The following is a 19,975-nucleotide window of genomic DNA, read 5'->3' as shown; positions in this document are numbered from 1 at the left end:
TATTTCTAGTTCATCTAAAGTGAATGTTATCATTATGTAATTTGATTGGGCCTGCTGTTGAAACAGATGCTCCTATCAGTCATTAGAAGAGATCCAAAGTCAAATGAAGTGTGTATTTTAACTCCATAAGCAAACAATGCTAATGCTATGTAATTTTGTGAAAATGCAGTAAAACTGTATGTGTATGGATGGTGAAAGAAAGTTCCTTGCTGTTTTGAGACCCAAGTATACAGTATTTCTTTTCATTACTTGGTCTTTAAAATCTGTTGGAGCAGAACATTCTTGTGATTGATCTCTTTGTGATGTGCCAGTTGTAAGGGTGTGGATGTATTTAATCTGCTTGTTCTCTGCAGAAAAGTGAGTGTCTCTCTGTGTGTTGTCAGTTTCCATCCATCAGTTATCAGAAAGCCACTTTTCTTGGTGAGTGTCACAACGTAGCAGAAGGTGGAAGTGAAAGCGCATGGCTGCTGTCGTCTGAGAAATGGCAGGAGGGAAAGAAGTGATTTTGAACAGCCAATCAGGTCTAGTCAGCATGACCTTGGGAGTTGGAGGGAAACCTGGGTCTCTTGAGAAGATACATGCAAACGTGATGCAGATGCTGAAGTTGAAATGGGACCTGAACCCTAGAACCCTGATGCACCACACATAGCCCCAGTTTGTCCTTTAACCCAGTAAAACGTCATTCGGATTTTTTTCAAGGACAGCACCTGCATTTGGTCATAACTGCTACAGAAAAATAGACTCATACTTACAGTGAGATCATTTCCCTCGGGAGGGGGATCAGAATACCTCCTGGGTATCCCTGCCTGTCGTAAGAGGCGACTAAAAGGGTTGTGTCAGGAAGGGCATCCGACGTAAAACCATCTTGCCAAAACCATGGTTGCAAAGAACACAAAGCACATACCGGATCGGCCGGGGCCCGGGTTAACAACGTCCGCCATTAGTGCTGTGTCCCAACAGGGTACTAATGGAAATTATGCTACTGTGGGGAAAACTGTAGAGTGGGGGCTACAGAAAAGAAACAAGGTGAAGGGGCCTGGAAGGAATGTTAAGTCAATGAGAGTGGGGAGTTGGAATGTTGGCACCATGACAGGGAGAGGGAGAGAATTGGTTGAAACTATGGCAAGGAGAAAAGTGGAGATCTTGTGTGTGCAAGAAACCAAGTGGAAAGGAAACAGCTCAAGACACCTAGGAGAGGGATACAAGATACAAGAAATGAAGAAGGAGGAAGGCTACTAGAAACACTCCAAGCTCTTGAATTGTTTGCAGTGAACACAGGGTTCACGAAGAATTATGAGCAAAAGGTGACATACAGGAGTGGAGGCCATGATACCCAAATAGATTACATATTAGTGAGAAGAATTGATAGAGCGAAAGTCCAAAATGCTAAAGTCCTGCCCTATGAGGCTGTTACCAGACAACACAGGCTACTGGTGATGGACATCACAATATTGAAGGAGCGAAGAATAAGGCAGAGGAAACACCCAGCACGAACAAAAGTGTGGAAACTGAGAGAAAACAAAGTAGATTTCAACAGGCTGGTGAAAGAAATGAAAAACAACACAGAGGAAACAGAGGAGCCTTCAGTTGAAGAAGAGTGGACTGAGATGAGCCACATCCTAGAAGAGGCTGCTACCAGGGTTTGTGGAAAGACAAGAGGAGGCAGACCGAGGGAAAATGAAGAGTGGTGGTGGGATATGGAAGTTCAGGAAACACTGAAGGAAAAGAAAAAAGCATACAAGGCACTGAAAGATGGCACTGGAGAATTACAAGAATATAAGAGACTAAAGAAGGTAGCAAAAAGAAGTGTAGCAAGAGCAAAGGAAAGAGCCTGGAAAGAATGGTATGAGAAACTTGAAACAAAGGAAGGAGAGGACCAAATCTACAAGATTGCTAAACATAGAGCGAGACAGAAAAAAGATATTATCCGGGTGGCGGTACTCAAGGATGGAGAAGGCAGAGTCTTGATTAAACAAGAACAGATCAAGCAAAGATGGCTGGAGTACTTCAAAAATCTGTTAAATGTAGAAAATGAGAGGGAGAACCTAGTGGAGGCAGACGTAGTGTGTGGACCAATCCAAGAAATTTCAGTAAAGGAAGTGACAGAAGCTATCAAAGAGATGAAAGTGGGCAAAGCAACTGGACCATCAGGAATAGCAGCAGAACACTTTAAGAACCTCGATGAAGAGGGGATTCAGTGGCTGACGAGATTGCTAAACAATATTGCAAAGGAAGAGAGAATTCCAGAAGAATGGACAAAAAGCAGTATGGTTACCATCTACAAGGAGAAAGGAGACCCAATGGAGTGTAAAAACTATAGAGGAATAAAACTTCTGGAACATGGATTGAAAATCCTGGAAAAAATCCTGGACAAGAGACTCAGGAAGATAATCAGGATCCACAACTCACAATTTGGATTCTCAGCGGGGAAAAGCACAACAGATGCCATTTTTGTGATGAGACAGTTACAGGAGAAGACACTAGAGAAAGGGAAAAAGCTGTATGTGGCCTTTCTGGACTTGGAGAAGGCATATGACCGTGTGCCCAGAGAGGTGGTGTATTGGTGCTTGAGGAAGAAAGGAGTACCAGAAAGCATGGTGAAGTTAGTTCAAGCAACCTATAGAGATACAACTACAAAGATGATAACACAACAGGGAGAGACAAAAGAGTTTGAAATCACAGTTGGAGTACACCAAGGATCAGCACTAAGTCCTTTCCTTTTCATAAACATTATTGACACACTGACAGAGGAGGTAAGAACAGAAGTGCCTTGGGAACTCATCTTTGCTGATGATGTGGCACTGATGGCAGACTCAGAAGTAGAACTACAGGAGAAAGTGTTCAAATGGCAGAGGAGTCTGGAAAAGGGTGGACTGAAAATGAATGCAGAAAAATCTGAAATAATGGTAATGGAGAGAAGAGGAGATACTATGACCAATGTTGAGGAGACAAATGGAGGAAAACTGAAACAAGTTGATGACTTTAAATACCTTGGATCAAAACTGGTAAAGGGAGGAGAAACACTGGAGGCAGTAAAACAAAGAGTGAAAGCTGGATGGAACAAGTGGAGAGAAATAACTGGAATAATCTGTGACAGGAAAATTCCCAGAAAGTTAAAGTGCAAAATGTACAAGACTGTGATTAGACCTGTATTACTATATGGAGCTGAATGCTTGGCAGTTGGAAAGAGGGAAGAGAACTTGATGAGAAGAACTGAAATGAGGATGTTGAGATGGATTCTGCAGATTTCAATGAAGGATAAGATCAGAAATGAAGAAATCCGTAGACGATGTAGGGTGGTGGATGTGGTTGAGAAGATGCGAGAAGCGAGGTTACGGTGGTATGGACATATCATGAGGAGGGACGTTGAGGAAGTAACAAAGAGGGTAATGGAATTTGAGGTGGAAGGTAACAGAGGAAGAGGCAGGCCTAGAAAGAGATGGATAGATTGTGTGAGAAAAGATATGGAGGTATGTGAAGTGAGTGAGGAAGATGTGCTCGACAGAGACAAATGGAGAAGAGCAACCAAAGCAGCTGACCCCAGGACAGTCTGGGACTAAGGCTGTGAAAAAGAAGAAGAAGAAGACTTACAGTGAGATCATGTTAGTGACTAGTTGTGACGTTGAAATTCAGCTTCAACAAAACACCACATGCAAAATGGAGTAGATGCACATCTGTATCGAGATTCATGGCTTTGTCTATGAGCATGACTAAATACGGAAAGCTAACATTTAACTACTGGGAGAAACTGGATGGATTCTGTCTTTCTTGTGAAATGCTCATTATAATAAAATTATTAATATGACAAGATTGTGTTGTTTCTTCTGGACCAAAATTTGTCTGTAATATGAGGTTATTATTTTGGGTAAATTTAAAATTCTTATAGCTTCCACTTATATTTTCAGTGAAGTCAGCAAATGTGGTATTTGGAAAAATAAGATTTTTAACTGGTCTTTACCATAAATTTGAAAAAGTGCCCTTTTGTATGTTTCTAAGAACAACTGTACTCTACTGTACACAGAAGAGCTTCATGTTATGATTGGCTGGTGTAGAAAAGTTTAAATTAAGGTGTATACCATAGTCCAGTGTTCTGATGAGTCTTAGTAGCTGTTTTGTATCCTAAGCTAGGTTCATCAGTGAATGTTGTCTAAAAACAGATGGAGTTCAGAGATTAGAAAGCAGATTAATCAGCTGCTAGCTTTCTTTCACTCTTTTGCCAAAGGCCTTCTCATTACCAGCACAGCGACCAGTGAACATATTTGCATTAGGTAAATTAAGCAGCAGTACTTTGATCCATTGAGCTTTTTTGGTGTTAAACATTGTGATAGCCTGCTTTTATTATGATTTTGAACCTGCAATACCATAGCAGCTGTGTTTATCAAGGCAGAATCTGGTGTACAATCTAAGGGTTAATGTGAGCGAACACTGAGGCTTTTTGTGGGTTTTCAGAAATTATTTTTGAGGGAAGCTTTTGTTTAGTTAGACTCTAGAAGATGAAAACTGATGAATGTTTTTTTAACCACCTTGTTAGGTTTTTGTATATATTATCAAATATTGTTTTTAACTCCAGCTGCTAATTATAGGTATTTGTTATCATAGTGTTTTCAGAACGTACAGTGAAACCAAAGAATGATTTTCACCAAGACTATCAAGGAGGACCTGAAGAGTTAGTTGCTTCTTCTGTGAAATGCTGCATTGCTCTAACTTCAAATGCTCGCTTTCTCATCAGATATGAAGTTGTGGGTGGACTGGGATGTTTAATTTGTGTAGAGTGGTATTTGTGATCACTTTTTCCTGATTTGACAAACCTTACAATTATTTGTGGATTTATATTGATGTCACTATTAAATTTCATTTTCATTATTCATTATTCCACTTCGGATGGATGCATTTCTTTCTGCAATATTTTACCCTTACAATGGATTAATCAAGAGGGGTCTGTTTGCAAGACATTTAGCTTTTGGTGCCAGTAAGATAAATCCAGAACAACTGTCATAACTACGTCTGAATTCTTTCATGTACATAAACAGGGATGCCCTTTGGTACTGTGCTAATGCAGCTAACAAGGAGTAACTGGATTATCAACCAAATATGATTACCATGTTAGAGTTTTTGATCCTGATTGTTGCTTTGTGTCACACATAATAGTTGATCCAGTTTCAGATTTTTTTATAAGAAAATATAAAAATGAAGTGATTATATTAACATGTATTTTATGAAAATGTCCATTGTTTATGAAAATGTCCATTGACACCTGACAATAATAAGAAAATAAACTGTCCAGATGCAGCAGTCCTAAAAGACTAATGAGAAAGGTCATCCATCAGTTTTCATCTGTGTTTAAGCCACTTTGCTAGCTCAATGATTTTCTTATGCAATATATTAATATCAAGAATTCTCTTTTTTATTTTTCCATCCATCTGAAAAATGCACCAAAAGTAAACTGTGGTCTTCTTCCTTCAAATGTGAAAATTTTTCTGGTTTGGATTGCAATATGAGCATTAATCAGATATTCAGAGAGAGTAAAGGACAATTTGTGATGCATTCCCAGCTGTTTGACACTCTTTGTTGCAATGTTCTCTTAATTTTCACATACATTGTCGAAGATATGATAGGATGATCTGACCTTAGACAATTAAACTGGGGATGTTAGCTGGGATTCTGCCTGTGGCAGGGCTGTCAGCACAGGAGATATCCGGTTGCCTAAGGGCTTGGGAGAGTTACAGTAGGGTTAATAGGCATCTCCTTTTATCTAACCCTGACACTCTGCTAATCACGCACCTGAAATGCACTATCATCTAATTACTTCAACATATAGGTCAGCACAGGTGGATTTCCGATTAATTAGGAACTGGAACTGTGAATTCTGCTTTAAGTAGGTAAGCTACTTTGGAGAACAGTTTACTTATTGGCATGCCAGTATTACTTGGGGAAAATAAAATGTTATATTAGAAAAGATTCTATAATTATTGGGAACAAAAATGGTTCTTCAATAGAAGTGTTTTTTTGACAGGGCATTTTATAAATACACCAAGTCCGACAAAGTACAATAGTTTCTTTTTGAGTCCTATTGTTCTAATAACATGACAGCTGCACCCCAGCTTTTAATGAGGTGTTTAATATTGTAATGATCTTGTTTGTTAAAGCCAAATTAAACTGACAGTATGATTTGTGAAGTAGTTTAATAAAATCTATATTTCAGATTTGCTTAAAATATTCCTTATTATATTTCTGTTTCAAAAGTTACCCAATCCTTACTCAGAAGTAAAAATGTCAATATAAAAAATATTTCTGTGGACTGAAGCAAGAACAAACCAAAAGTATTTTAATTGCCCTTCTTTAACAGTCCTTTTTGATTTGATTTTAAGTGTAAGTGTTCAGATTGATCACATAGTGGTCTTGTGCATTGCCAACACACAAATTAACCGTGTTCACACAAAGGCATGAAATGAAAAAAATACATTTCTTTAACAGTTATTTATTTATTATTATAATGAATATATAACTTTCTAGTTTATTTTATGAACAAGAAGAAGGTCCAGAGTCCTCAATTAAAGTTGAAAACGTGTACCAATAACTTTACTAATAGGAGGATCATTTTAGTTATAATGATTTTTAATTATCAGTTATAATGATTATTGATCATCACATCTTTAATCATCAATACTCTGATGGTTCCCATTTAAATTTAACCTTCCGGTCAAATTCTGTGTAGACTTTAAAATCCTCATGCTCACCTATAAGGCTCTGCATGGCTTGGCACCTCAGTACCTATCTGAACTATTATCGCCCTACTCCCCACCTCGCAGTCTTCGCTCTTCTAATTCTGCTCTCCTTACTGTCCCCTAAGCCCATCTACATTGTATGAGTGACAGGGCCTTCTCCTGTTATGCCCCCAAGCTCTGGAACTCTCTCCCCATGGATATCAGAGAGTCACCTTCTCTAAACTCCTTCAAATCACGACTCAAAACCCTCTTCTTTAGAAAAGCCTTAACTGGTTCCATTATTCACCCCTCTGCTTTTCTTAGTACCACCATCCATTGTCTCCTCTATATATTGTAATTTTGTTTTATCTTGTGTATTGTTTTTAATTATTGTTGTTGTCATTCTGTAAACCGCTTTGAGAAGCCACCTTTAAAGGCACTATATAAAATAGTTTTTTATTATTATTATTATTATTATTATTAAATCTCAGCAAGTCATATTAAAGGGAAATTTTCGTTTGATTTATTTCTGACGAGGGTGCACAGAAGATCTGTATATTTTCTGCGTTAACAATTGTTGACATACAGTACGTAATCAATTAGACTTTTTTCCTAAACCAAATTAAGTAAATAAAATTAACTAGCACAGAAACAAATGTTCTTTACTAGATACAGAAAATGTGCAACTATGGAAAGGAGCACATGAAGAACAATGAAAACATGTTACACAAAAACATTTATCTCTTGCAAATATGTGAGATGATGTAACTGTGCAGAATGTGGTTGTATTCCTGAGCTTTTTAGGAATGAAAGAGACGACAATTGGAATAATGTATACCATACCCAACCATTATGTATTTTTGGATACATAATGTGTATGTAATGTGTGTAATTAAAAATGACATTTTTAGTTCTGTTCTTCTAAGCATATTGAGCACATGTACATCCTAACAAGTCATAGTGAGAACATTTGAGTTAATTTGTTAATTTATGGTTCTGTGAACTGCATTCTAGTTGTTAGGTTTTAGGTCTGAAATGATTATGCCTGTCAGGTTCCTTTAGCAATATTTTTGTTCTACATCCAGGAGTAAAGTGTGCCTTCCTTCCTGCCTGGCATTTTTACTGCCTGTAGTCTCTTAAAAATAAAGGGGCTGTGAGCTAGGATTAGAAAAGTATCTTCTTCTCTCTGCAGCTGGCAGGATTTTGTATGAGCTGAACTGAAAGGAGAACTGTATCTGTGGCTGCAGTTTCATGGATTATAACAATACCCCTGAGAGTCTGGGGTTTATTTGTGTAAGTCAGCCCTGAACATCCTGAAATACAAGAGGACTCTTAAGGCCTTTGTCCTCCATTGAATTTAGTTCTAACAATAGATTTTTTCATTATTGTAATATGTTTTGTACAAGTCTTATCCAATTTATATCAAAATCATGTCTACAAAACCAAGTTTAGAATTTGACACACTTCAAAACTTCTATTTGCTGTATACTGTAGTTTCTTCCATCATGAAATTGAAGGGGAGTTGTTGGTGAATGATGGTGAATTGATGATAATGCAGAATGATGCTTGCTAATTTGTAGCATGAAAAGGATCTGTCCTAATGCTCAGGTGTTCAAAGCTGGGTCAGAAGAGATTGCAGAATAATCAGACCTGCATTACTGTGGTGAAATATTACTGCATTACTGTGTGTGCGTAAGCACTTAAATTCAGAGCACTTGAGAAGAATGGAAGAATGTAAGTGGTAGCTTTCTAGAATAGCACCTAAATATGAGAATTCGTTATTCATTATATATTTGTATAATATTAAAAATGCTGGTGGTACTTAACCAGGAACATATTCTGCTAAGAAACATATCATGTATTTTATTTCAATTTTCACAGGCAGAAGAGTAGTTTCATTGAATATAGAAATAAATGTTAAAAAATAGTTGTTATGACCAATTATTGTATTCTTTTTATATACCTCATGCATACATTTCAATATTGTCTGTCCACTTTTGATTTCTGTAAATTATTTCAGTATTTTTGTATATTTCTATAACAGTATATTGTAACCCCCTATTTGTAACAAAAACAAAACACACTAAACAAAATGCAACATACACATGCGAAATACAAGTGCTCCAGAGGACTACATCCTGACCACCCACAAAAATCTCAGACTCCTACCAAGTATTCAGATATTGCGTATAACACCTACAAAAGCCAACAGAAGAGATAAATCTGTCTTCTAAACTAAACAGAATCTGAACTACAGTTAAATCTCTCTCTATAAATCTGGACGCTATGAAATTAGTGGGAAACCTATCTCCCTGTTCTAAAAATGTATCCATTAAGGTCCTTTTTAACTGAGGGATTTGTTATTCAGGAAATCAGAGGTTCCTAAAAACAACAGAATGGCAAGTGCTCTTAACATGGTTAAAATATTGAACTCAGATCTGGTCTTTCTCGATGATGTGGGCAAGGGGCTCTCATGTTCCATCTTCCTCACCTCTCTCTTGTCTCTCTTCTTTTTTCCTTCCTGTGTCCTCCTCTTTCCTGGAGGTCTTCCAAAGCTACCTGTTTTATGCTGTATTCCTAGACTATTAATCGACACATAATAATTTACCCAGAACTTTATTGACCAAGGTAAACTAGATGATGCCTTTGATCAATGTATCTCACACCCAGACTAAGGACTAAGGTACTAAGGTAAACATCATAGTTCTTTCCTTGCTTTGAAGCTCCAAGAACTTCAAATGTTTACCCAAGCCAGGTTTTAACCATTGTATCTAGAGATTGTTATTGACACTTCAATAGTCACAACAATGTGAAGTAACAATGTAATGGTTTATACCTGCAGTAGTCCTAACACCAAAGATGACAAATAATAAAACTTTATTAAAAGAGGTGACTTTATAATTTTATCTATTATAGCTTTTTCCGTTTTGAAAATAGATTAAGCACCTGTGGTGGCAAAGGCTCTTTGACTAACTATTGATGTGTATTTTAAGGTATGGTCTGTATTTACTTTCACTGTGCACTGAAAATAAACCAGGGTTTTGCATAATTTATAATAGTCTTGGTTAACAAAAGCCAGGAGAGGCTCTTCTTCCAGGCAGTTTTTCACGAGCATGCCTGGAAAAGCCAAGGTACAGTAGCATTCTTCTTTTGTTACTTTATTATTTGAATTCCAGAATCATGAACAAAGGGCTGTGCCTCTAAAGATTAGCTTTTGTACAAGTTGTGAATGGCTGCTTTATGTCTTCGTACGTTGAGTGAGCCTTGTGTTCACAGTTCTGCCTTGTGAAATAGTGACGAACCTGCCTCTGATGTGTGAGAATAATAGCATAAAACAGAAAAAAAAAACAGTTCTATTATTTCATTGCTGATATAGCAACCGGGGCCTCTGGGGGTAAAGCAGATCTGACAGCAAAGCAACTTGAGGCTTTCAAGACGGTCTTAAAGGAGCAGCTCTTTGTCTTCATAACTTACTTCATATGTAAATTACAGAAACTTCTAATCAGTGAAGAACTCAATACAACCTTTCCTTCACCAGCGTATACAGCTCAGGTGTTCAGGTGTTGTTTCAATTCATCTTTTCTACACAGAAGCTGTATAGTTTTAGTCTACCTACTCACATTTAGCACATGCTGATATTTACACAGGTATGAGGCAACTCAGTGAAAACTGATCTAAGGATTAAAGGTGTGGCATTTTTCTCTCTTGTATAAAATGGGGATGAGAGTCAAGCAGTGGCTTGCTGTAGCCCAGGTGGTAGCATTACTATCTATTATTACTAATTAATAGATAATGGAGACAAAGAAATGTTATACAGGATAGGGATGACTTGCTGTATTGCTTTTCACGTCAATGGAAACTTTTGTATGCCTTTACACTTTGCTGCTGTCTGGTGTTCACATTCTGCCTTTGCTTGTGCTCTTTCTTAAAACCTGTGCATAATTTTAAAAAGCCTTTTCCTCCATCCCCACCTGAAGTTGAACAAACTAATTCATCATTGCATATTTATACTGTCTGCAAGCTTAAATTGAAATACGGATGTTCGCATGTCTGCAGTGACATAAAGGAATACGCTTGTGTCTTAACATGCATATTTTTTTATATTTCTTTATGGTAATTTGTGTTTTAACCCATTAAATATAGGATTTTGCATTTTAACTATCATTCAGTTAACTCACTACACATTTGTGTAGGCAGAAACTTCTAAGACGTAAAAACATAAATATTTTTAATATGGAGAACAACACATCATTTTACTTCCATGCTACATTTTATTTTGTTTTTAACCAACACAGTGCTTTAGAAAAATGTTTATACTGGACTTATCTTGGACAAATATAGTTGAAGTGTTTTCAGCTGTCATATGTCATACTGTATGTTAAAAGCCATATTTTAAGTCTTAATTATTATCTTGAATTCAGTGCTGATTATTTGTTTCCAGTTACAGTGAATTTATGAACATTCTATATTTTCTCATATTCTGAATATTTTCAGACATGTTTCTGAAAAGATATTTGATATTTTCAAAATACTATAGTCTTTACTTAATGAAACTCTCCGTTTTTGAGTTGTTAGTAAAATGTATTTTTAGGGGTGAGAGTGAGTCATCCCCATCTTTGTGGGACCGCAGTGAGTTGGCTAGTTCGACTGTGACAGCCGGTCCCTCCTCTTTCACCTGTCAATCAGGGCATTTTCCAGAGATACATAATTAGACTGGAAACTTGCTTCAACTGTGAGTGGTCACGCCTCTTCCCCTGTCTCCATGTTAAGCAAACTGAGATGTGAATGAGCAATGTTGGGCACTCCATTATAGAATCTTGCTCTGAGCCACTGTTGGGTTTTCTGGCTTTGTCTATGCTTTGTTCTAGACTGTTGACCCTGCTTGCCTCAATCCTAGCTTTGGATCCTCCCTGTGCTCTTCTTGGCTACATACCTGGATTGCTTTGTTGGACGTGGGCTTTCAGATATTCCCTTTGCTATGTCTATCCAGCTCTTAACTGGGCTTGTTTCCCGACTATGATTCTGGACTATGCTTTGCCTGTTTGCAATGCCCTCCTGTTGTTTATCTATTCCAGCTGTAGGACTCATTTTTTTTAACAAAAGACCACTACTACAGTTCCACCTTTTATCAGCAGTTGATTACAGTATAATGGAGCACACTATGGGTCCTGTGGGACAAGATGAAGTTCTTATTAAACTAGCCCATCAAATTTCTGTTTGAATCCGGTAACCCCACCCTCACTATGACTGTTCAACGTGTCGGTCATGGAAGTCCCTGGCTGCAACGTAACAGCACCCTCTCCTTTGCTACATTAAGTTTAATAGAATACTTTTCTAGATTAAATTTCATACTTATATATTCATGTCTAAGTGGTCCTTTTTGTTAATTGATGGCGGGGCTCACATTCAGAAATATTGTGTTTAATAATAATAATAACTGCTTACACTTATATAGCGCTTTTTCTGGACACTCCACTCAAAGGGCTTTACAGGTAATGGGGACTCCCCTCCACCACCACCAATGTGCAGCATCCACCTGGATGAGTAGGTTGCAAAAATACAACCTCTTTTAAGTAAAGAGGTTGCATTTTTGAGAGCAGGCGTGGCATCTGGATTTGCTGCCGAGCCCTTTACAGCTGCTTATTTTAAACCTTGCATTCCTGGTGTGCTTGTGCAGTGAACTTTGGCAGAATGGATCCAGACTGCCTGCCACATGTGGTGTGTTGTCATTTTTACAACAAAATCTAAATTCACCTCAAGACTAGCACTTTAAGTTCTTCTTTACAGTTTGACCATCTGATGTGTATAGAAGTGAAAACAGAATGTTGAGGTTTCCAATTAGGAAAAAAAAAACTTAATTAAAAATTTGCAGTTTAAGTAGTTAAGATTATGCAACCCCTAACATCCTGGAGTTTCCTTTCCATTATTCAAGCAAACCCATTTTTTTTAAAAGAGTCATTCTCTATTATCTCTATTAGATTGAAATAATAAAACAGTGGAAATTGTCCTACATTAAAAAACATTTTTTTCGCATTTTTGTTCTCATGACTGTAATATCATTACGAATAAAGGGCACAGAATGCTGACAACAGTTTTCATTAGCCAAGAAGGGACTGTGTTTGTTTCTTCCTTCTTAATCCTGGATTGACGCAAGCTGCCCAAATCTCCTTAACCAAGAAGCAATCATGATGAGGAGTGATGGAATACAGACAGGCAGGAGGCAATCACACATAGAGATTTTCCAATTGAAAAAGGTTCCTTATTGGCTTTCCATGTTAAAAGGAACTAAAAATAAATGAATACCTTTCCACCTATTGAGAGTTTAAAGATCAAGGATGTGATAGTATTTAATATTGGTTTACCTAGGACTGCCAATGTACCATAAGAACCGTTATCTGCAAGGTACTAATGTCTGTCAAAGCAAAATGATCAGTGATGGACCATTAAAAGACAAGCTTTAAAGAAGCTTAGTGGAGAAAGCATTCATGCTTTTTGAATTAATATGTCATATTGTTAAAGAATGTTATTCGTTTGCCTTGTTTAGTAATTCAGGAGAGGTTTTACAATACAGGATGCAGTGGTGAAGTTCAAAGTACTAAAAGGAGGACAACCAATTACTACCACTCTTGTTTTAATAAAATATTGTACAAAATGTGCAACAAACCGAAGTGTAGAGCACACCATTGGTTTCCAATAGACTAAATGTCATTCTTAGTTCCTTGTTTATTGTGATATAAAGGATATTGTGTAATATTTGTAATACTGTACATGCATGATTACAATTACATTAACTTTCTTTTAGACTGGGTCTACATAACCAAACAAAGCATCTGTAGCATTTATTTTGAAAACATGATAAAAATAACACATGCTGCTGAGCCTTTTTGATCGACAAGTTTATTTAATAGTGCTTTTCAGAAATATGACCTCCTTTCTTTTAAGTATGAGGTTGCACAGACACACCCATGAAACATGACAAAATATACAGAACATAAGACATTGTTTTAGATCTGAGTTATTGAAAGTTCCAGCTTTAACACAGCAAGTTCAAAAATAACAAGAAAAATGAAGCATATGTTACTTTTGGAAGTTATTTTTCTGGAGTCTGCCATTTATATAAAAAATTAGGAAAGAAATAAAAATGATAATTTTATAAAACAAATGTGTGAAAAGAAAAATGTGCAGTGATGGAGCAGTGTCTACTATTCTTCAGAAAATAGTTTGGTTGTCTTAGGTACTGGCAATTTCTTTTCCACCTACTGGGGTGTCCCCCAGTTACACATACTGTATAAAGAAATAAAACATCATGAAATTTACATCCAAAAAGTGACATCACTTTATTCTGGAGAGATAAGTAAAGTGGCATAATTAAAACTGGAACTGGAAGTGTGACTGGGAAGTTGCCTGCATGCGTGCAGTCAAGCCGTGATGCTTATCTTGGCTGTGTACAGTATATTTGCTGTGTGAAACTCACACCTGAGCCTCTCAGGGGTTCTGGAGTGACACTCAGCATAAGCTGATTGGCTCCACACTGTCGCAGTCACAGGCCCCCAGGAGGCCAGCAGGTAATTGTTGAGGTTGAGCCCGAGGGCTCAGTTTCTTAGAAACAGTCACAGGAGACACACACCAAAGGAAAATTATATAGTGATGTGGGGTGAGAATGGAAAGCAGTTGTCTAAACTTATTTTCCTCTACACAGTCCTGACTTCCACCTTGGGATGATGTTTTTGTTGAAGTTGTGTGTACTAGTGGCTGGGGATGGGGCTGTTATGGACACTTGTGGTATATAGTGTGGAAAGGTATAAAACATACCTAAAATAAAAAAAATGCATGCTGACACCACAGCTCAAAATGGTTTAAAATGATAAAATGCCCAAAAGTGTTTGAGTGAGCAGAAGAGCTTTGAGGTCACGTCAGTATCCTATGCATTGCAACATCAAGGATTGCAGCCAAAAAACATAGCTCCAAACAGGAAATTACCTGTAGTGAGATTACTGTCCTACTTTGTAAATCACAATGAGCTGCATGAGAGGTTGTTTTCCCAATAATCCAAATTATGATGTCCGAGATGATGGTTTTCTGTTGTAAGCATCCTGGGGCTTGATAAAAGAAATGTAGTCGTTGATTATTTTTTGAGACATTTAGATATAGAGGTTCACCTTAAGTTTATAATTCATATGGAATTCTTTATTATCATGTTTGGACAATTATAATTGTAAATGGAAACCGATAGGTGGAGTTCTAGGGGAGAAGCTGGGGGGTGCCCCCCCCCTCCTCTCTCATTAATTATCTCTTTCCTATCTAAACCCTAACCACACTAACACACATGTCTAAAGTTTGAATTCCCTCCTCCTCTTTCTTTCATGTTCCTTTGCATCCAGGTTTCCTCTGGGGGGGACGTGAAGCTCACTTCCCCGACCTCGGGATGGGGGAGGTTATCAAGCGTGAGCCAGAGGGGACCCCCGGCCATATTATTCTCAGGAACTCGAACTTACTAATTCTCGTTCCCTCGCTCCCCTGAGGGTTTATCCTAGTTGCGAGGCAGCGCCTCAAAGAGTCTCTCAGCGAGTCAGGGGACTTTTTTCACTTCCTTCTTGAGCAGCTTTCTCTTCATTCTCAGCCCCTCAAGCAGCGTCTCTTAAATAGATTCCCTCAGTCAGGGGTTCTTTCTCATCCCTCTTGAGGAATTACTTCCCAGTCGTGAGGCAGCGCCTCTCAGCAAGTCAAGAGGCTATCTCCTCCTTTCCTTTCTATCTCCTGAGGGCAGCACAAGGTCACGAGGCAGCATCTCTCAAAGTGACTCTTAGCGGGTCAGGGGAGTCTTCCTCTTTCTTCCCTACCCCTGAAGGCCTAGCTCCCAGTCATGAGTCAGCTCCTCTCAAAGTGACTCTTCGTGAATCAGGGGTGTTCATGTTTTCATGCCCCGTAGGCTGTCGAGTCAGCCAACCCAGTCGGCCACCTGGGCTCCCCCGTGCAGTCCAGGTGCTCTTTCCTCTACTTTACTAACCCCTGCTTCTCCCCTTGAAATGGTTTTGGAGGCATGATATACCATGTCCTTTAATTTTGGTATTAATGTTACTTGTCATCACCCTGACTTTTGTGAACTTTGATATGTAGAACCTAGTAAATCCAGTCTGACTTGTATGCTTTATTAACCAAAATCATAAGGAAAATCACGGCCTTTATTTGTTTTTGTTAAAACAGAAATTGTAGTAAAGGTTTTGAAAAAAGGTTTTGATGGGGTTTTTTTTTCAAGGTTTTGAAAAAAATATTTTTTTATTTTCAATTTAAACATTTATTTCATTGAGTAAGACAGTTAAGTTCTAATCATTAGTAAAATCTGTTCTTATAGCATGCTAATTGCACAAGTTATGATGACTAGACTTGTCAGTGTAAACCTCATTTTCAGTCAGATTGACAGAGAGTTGTGGAGTTGTCTAGGTAATTGTGCTGAAAACAAAACATATCTAACATTTGTACTGTGGTGTGTGTCAGGTTGTGTAGACATTGTACTGTAGTTCATAATGAAGGTTTGCATTATATTGCCATTATTGACATAAACAGATGAATTGTAATAATAGCTTACTTTATAAATACAAACATCAAAGTGGACAAACTTCTTTGTATCCAGAAGAAGCAGCTCTGGATAAATCTCAAGATAAAAAATAATACAGACAAGATTACATACCTGGTGCATTTGTGGAGATTCCTGGGTTCAATGTGTAGCCAACACTCTTATCTACTGTATCCTTCCAGAACTCATGAAATTATTGTATTCTGACAACTAGTGCCCTGACAGAGCTTGGTTAGTTTACGTCATTGTCACTGGAAAAAAAAAAAGATCCTCCCATTCTGCTGGCTAATTGCTGTTGACAGAGCTGCCGAGCTGAGCTTTAAAAGTAAATCAGGAACTGTAACGGTCTACAGCTGAAAGGATCCCCGGTTTCTTTCCTGTCAGCAGGCTGTTAGAACTCTGGTATTTTCAGGCCCTTGAAGAAAGACGTGGGACTTATTCTCAAGAACTTGACTGTTCATAAAGTTTGTATTGTCCTCAGCTGTTTCTTCGGAGTGACAGTTTCTGCTGGTGTGGGTGACACACTCATCTAGGATTTATCCTAGCATGCTTGACAGGCGGCTGATGTCTCCGAGAACCAAGCGCATTGTAGCTGGGGTAAGCATATGTTTTTCAGCATAAGTGCTGCCAGTAGTTTAGGATGGCATTGAATAGCAGAGCCAAGCTGTCTCAGTTATCTAGATGTGCAATGCTGCAGTATTTTGTTGAAGTGAAGCTAATTCAAAAGGGCTGTAGAAGTACACCACAGAGTACAAAGTGCTTGAAGGGGTGCTTCAGAAAACCTGTGTGCAGTATACAGGTACTTAAGAAGAATGCCCATTTACACATTCCTATTAAAGCCTACAAGTTAAATAGCTACTGTAAGTTTCTTGTGGTTCAAAATTTAAGTGCTTTGTGAATCACAGGTTATAGTAATTGCTCAAAGCTGGAATTTGTAGGAATTGATATAAAATGATGACATTGGGGTAGATTGTTTTGAGAATCTTCTGCTCAGTGGCTTTTGATTTTGCCACTTTTTCATGGTTTAATAAAAACTGACCTGCACAAAGTAGTTTTTGTTTTTCGCCACAAGTTTCTATTTGTGATTGTGTGTTTATTTGTATTGCTGAAATATTTTTGCCTTTCAGCTTTTTTTCTGCCCAGTTTCTATTATCCTCTGTGCCATCAACAATACTTTTGCTTACAAATGCCCACTGTGGTGTTCTATAAAATTGTTGTCAATAGTGTTAAATCACATTAAATTAATAAAGTATGGAAGAAATGGGAAACCATACTGATCAAAGGATAAACATGAGGAAACTGCAAAAGTTCGACAAGTGTATGCTTAAGCACTTCAGCAGGTTTGCCCTGCTTCCTGAAGATGAATTGAATGTTTCAAGTCCTAGAACCCTATCCTGCTTCCTGCAGTGTTAAGTGGTCTTACAGCAGAGGACCCCTAAGATGGAATGTAAGTACATTTTAGGTTAAGCAGCCGGTAAGTCCAGAACCTTGTGCAGCTTGATTTCAAAATGTACACTCAAGAATGTCACAACAGTGGGAACATGAACCCACAACCCTCTGGTAATGGGTCCAACCTTGAATCATTGTCCCATAAAACAATGTCCCAATTGCCCCACACCTAATTGTTCCTTAGTTAAAAGTAGTGAACAGACTTGCTTCATACTGGTGTATGAAAAAAGTACTGGTGATTGGAGACTCCCAGTTTTCCTTTTTTTCAAATGTCCAGCAAACTATTCCAACAATGGCAGATGTAACATGCAGTGACGCTGTATTATTATTGCATGAATATATACAGTACAGTAGTTGCTCTTCTAGGTAGGGATTTAGAACTGTAGGGACTGTTGAGGATCTTGTAACATCCCATTCTTGCATGTACTGTACATCCCAGACTCAGCAACCCTGATGGTGCAGTGTTTCAATAGTTCTTGAAGATGTTGGAAATAGAAGAAAGTCAGTGTCAAAATCCTGCAAAAAAATGGCAAGTTTCGGGAGAAATGCCCTTCAGGTTTCAAAAAGACACATAGCAGCTTGGTTTTTACCACCAGATAGAAGTTAAGTTTGTTTAGATGTACAGTGATGTCAACAAGAAAGATTATTTTTGTGACGTTCTTTCCTCAAGAATGATAACATAAATTTGCTAATCATCCAGTTTTTGTGACATACTGTAAATGGATTTCAGGCAGCTCCTCTTAAATTTCATCTGAGTCACCATATCTCGCAAGAACCATTAACTGTTGTAAATCAGTTTGATGCAAATGCTCATCACACACAACACTAAATACCATTGCACCTTCCAAGCCACTTTTCTGATGTGTTTTAAAGTTTTGTGCCATTTTACCTATGCTTATCTCCACTGATATGTTCTTTATTCTGGAGATGTCTTTAATGGAAAAAACCATTAAACAAAACATCTAAACAAATGAGAAAAAACTATTTTATAGATTCCTCATCTGTAAACAACATTCCATGTTTTGAAACACGTGTGATTTCTTAGCTTTCTTCTGCAGCTTGATTTTTACTGACACAAAAGTGATTAAAGACACTGCCTCACTTTATGTATGTTACAGTGCCCACGTTGATTGACTCAGTATTGTCCTCGTCATCTTTGAAGTGTTTCTCATACTTTGTCTGAAAATGTCTTTGAACACTTGAAGTCTAAAAGTATTCTTACAAACAGCACACTATTTATGTTGAACAAATCTGTTTGTCTCTCCAAGAGAGTGAAATGAGTGAACATCTCACTCTGCTTTCTTAAGAATGGTCATTTTTTCCAAAAAAATTCTATTGAGGGGTAAAAAACATGATCAGTGATACGAGTCACAAGCTTTCCAGTGAATCAAGCTCCTGCTAACCGTAATGTACCAAATTGTTTTTCTTTCTATGACAAAGAACATTGATAAGGTAGTGTACATTAAATACTGACAGAGCAGTCAAACATAGTTTTTATTATTTTTTCAACTTAGATCTTTACCACTTATTATACTTTCACTGCATGTGCCACTCAAAATCATTGTATGCGCCACTTATTGTACGTGTGTTGTACATTGCCAGTCCCTGATCTGCACTTTATGAAAATTTGCTTTGTAAAATACCATAATAAAGGCTATATCTAAAGGACCATGTCCAGTGTTAGCTTTTGTACTTTATGTTTGGTGTTATTGGTAAAATTTTATAAGTGGCTGCAAATGGCATTTATAAACATTTAATGCATGGACTATTCTAATAAAGTATTAATAAAGTGATATACAGTAAATGTGTGTACTGTAAATTAATTACATATCAGTAACAAAACCCTATTCCTGACCATAACACTAATAGTTACCTTGGGGCTATGGAGAAAGTAGCTTCCTCCCTCTATAATTCTCTATAAATCTATTAATTGGAGGCTAGTTATATATTTGCATATATTTGTTTTTATATTTGTTATATAATTCTCTCCCTAAGGTACAGAGTGACCATATTTTTGTCTTCGTAACAAATAAAAATTAAGATTTAAAAGGTGAATATTGTACAATGTGAAAAAAATGCTTTAAAGAAAGACCTTTGTTGCTTCAGAATGGCTTAGACAGTTTTTTGAGACAAAGATAATCATACAGTTATGATATTGCATTGCATTTCACATTTTCAGGAAAGAGTATAAACAATGTTAACAAACCTCTGTGTCAACATATATTATAGCATAACATTTAAAGTAGGA

At 37.5% G+C, this 19,975-nt stretch overlaps 1 protein-coding gene across 5 annotated transcripts in view; it reads left to right on the top strand.

The window, feature by feature from the left end:
* The window catches only part of LOC148657318 (voltage-dependent L-type calcium channel subunit beta-2-like), a 168,580-nt gene that overhangs the window by 76,969 nt on the left and 71,636 nt on the right, over window positions 1-19,975 (top strand). The window contains exon 1 of one of the 5 annotated variants that reach the window (XM_088643411.1): window positions 16,671-16,875. The exons of the other annotated variants lie outside the window; for them this stretch is intronic. Coding sequence (XP_088499537.1) covers window positions 16,825-16,875 — 51 coding nt within the window. The 5' untranslated portion in view covers window positions 16,671-16,824. Of the gene's footprint in view, window positions 1-16,670; window positions 16,876-19,975 lie in introns of those variants that run through there. 5 annotated transcript variants of the gene reach the window in all.

This window comes from Lepisosteus platostomus, chromosome 8 (assembly GCF_059453375.1).
Source record: "Lepisosteus platostomus isolate fLepPlt1 chromosome 8, fLepPlt1.hap1, whole genome shotgun sequence".
NCBI lineage: Eukaryota > Metazoa > Chordata > Actinopteri > Semionotiformes > Lepisosteidae > Lepisosteus > Lepisosteus platostomus.
The sequence above is the reverse complement of the archived record's forward strand: the minus strand, read 5'-3'. Positions and strand labels throughout refer to the sequence as shown.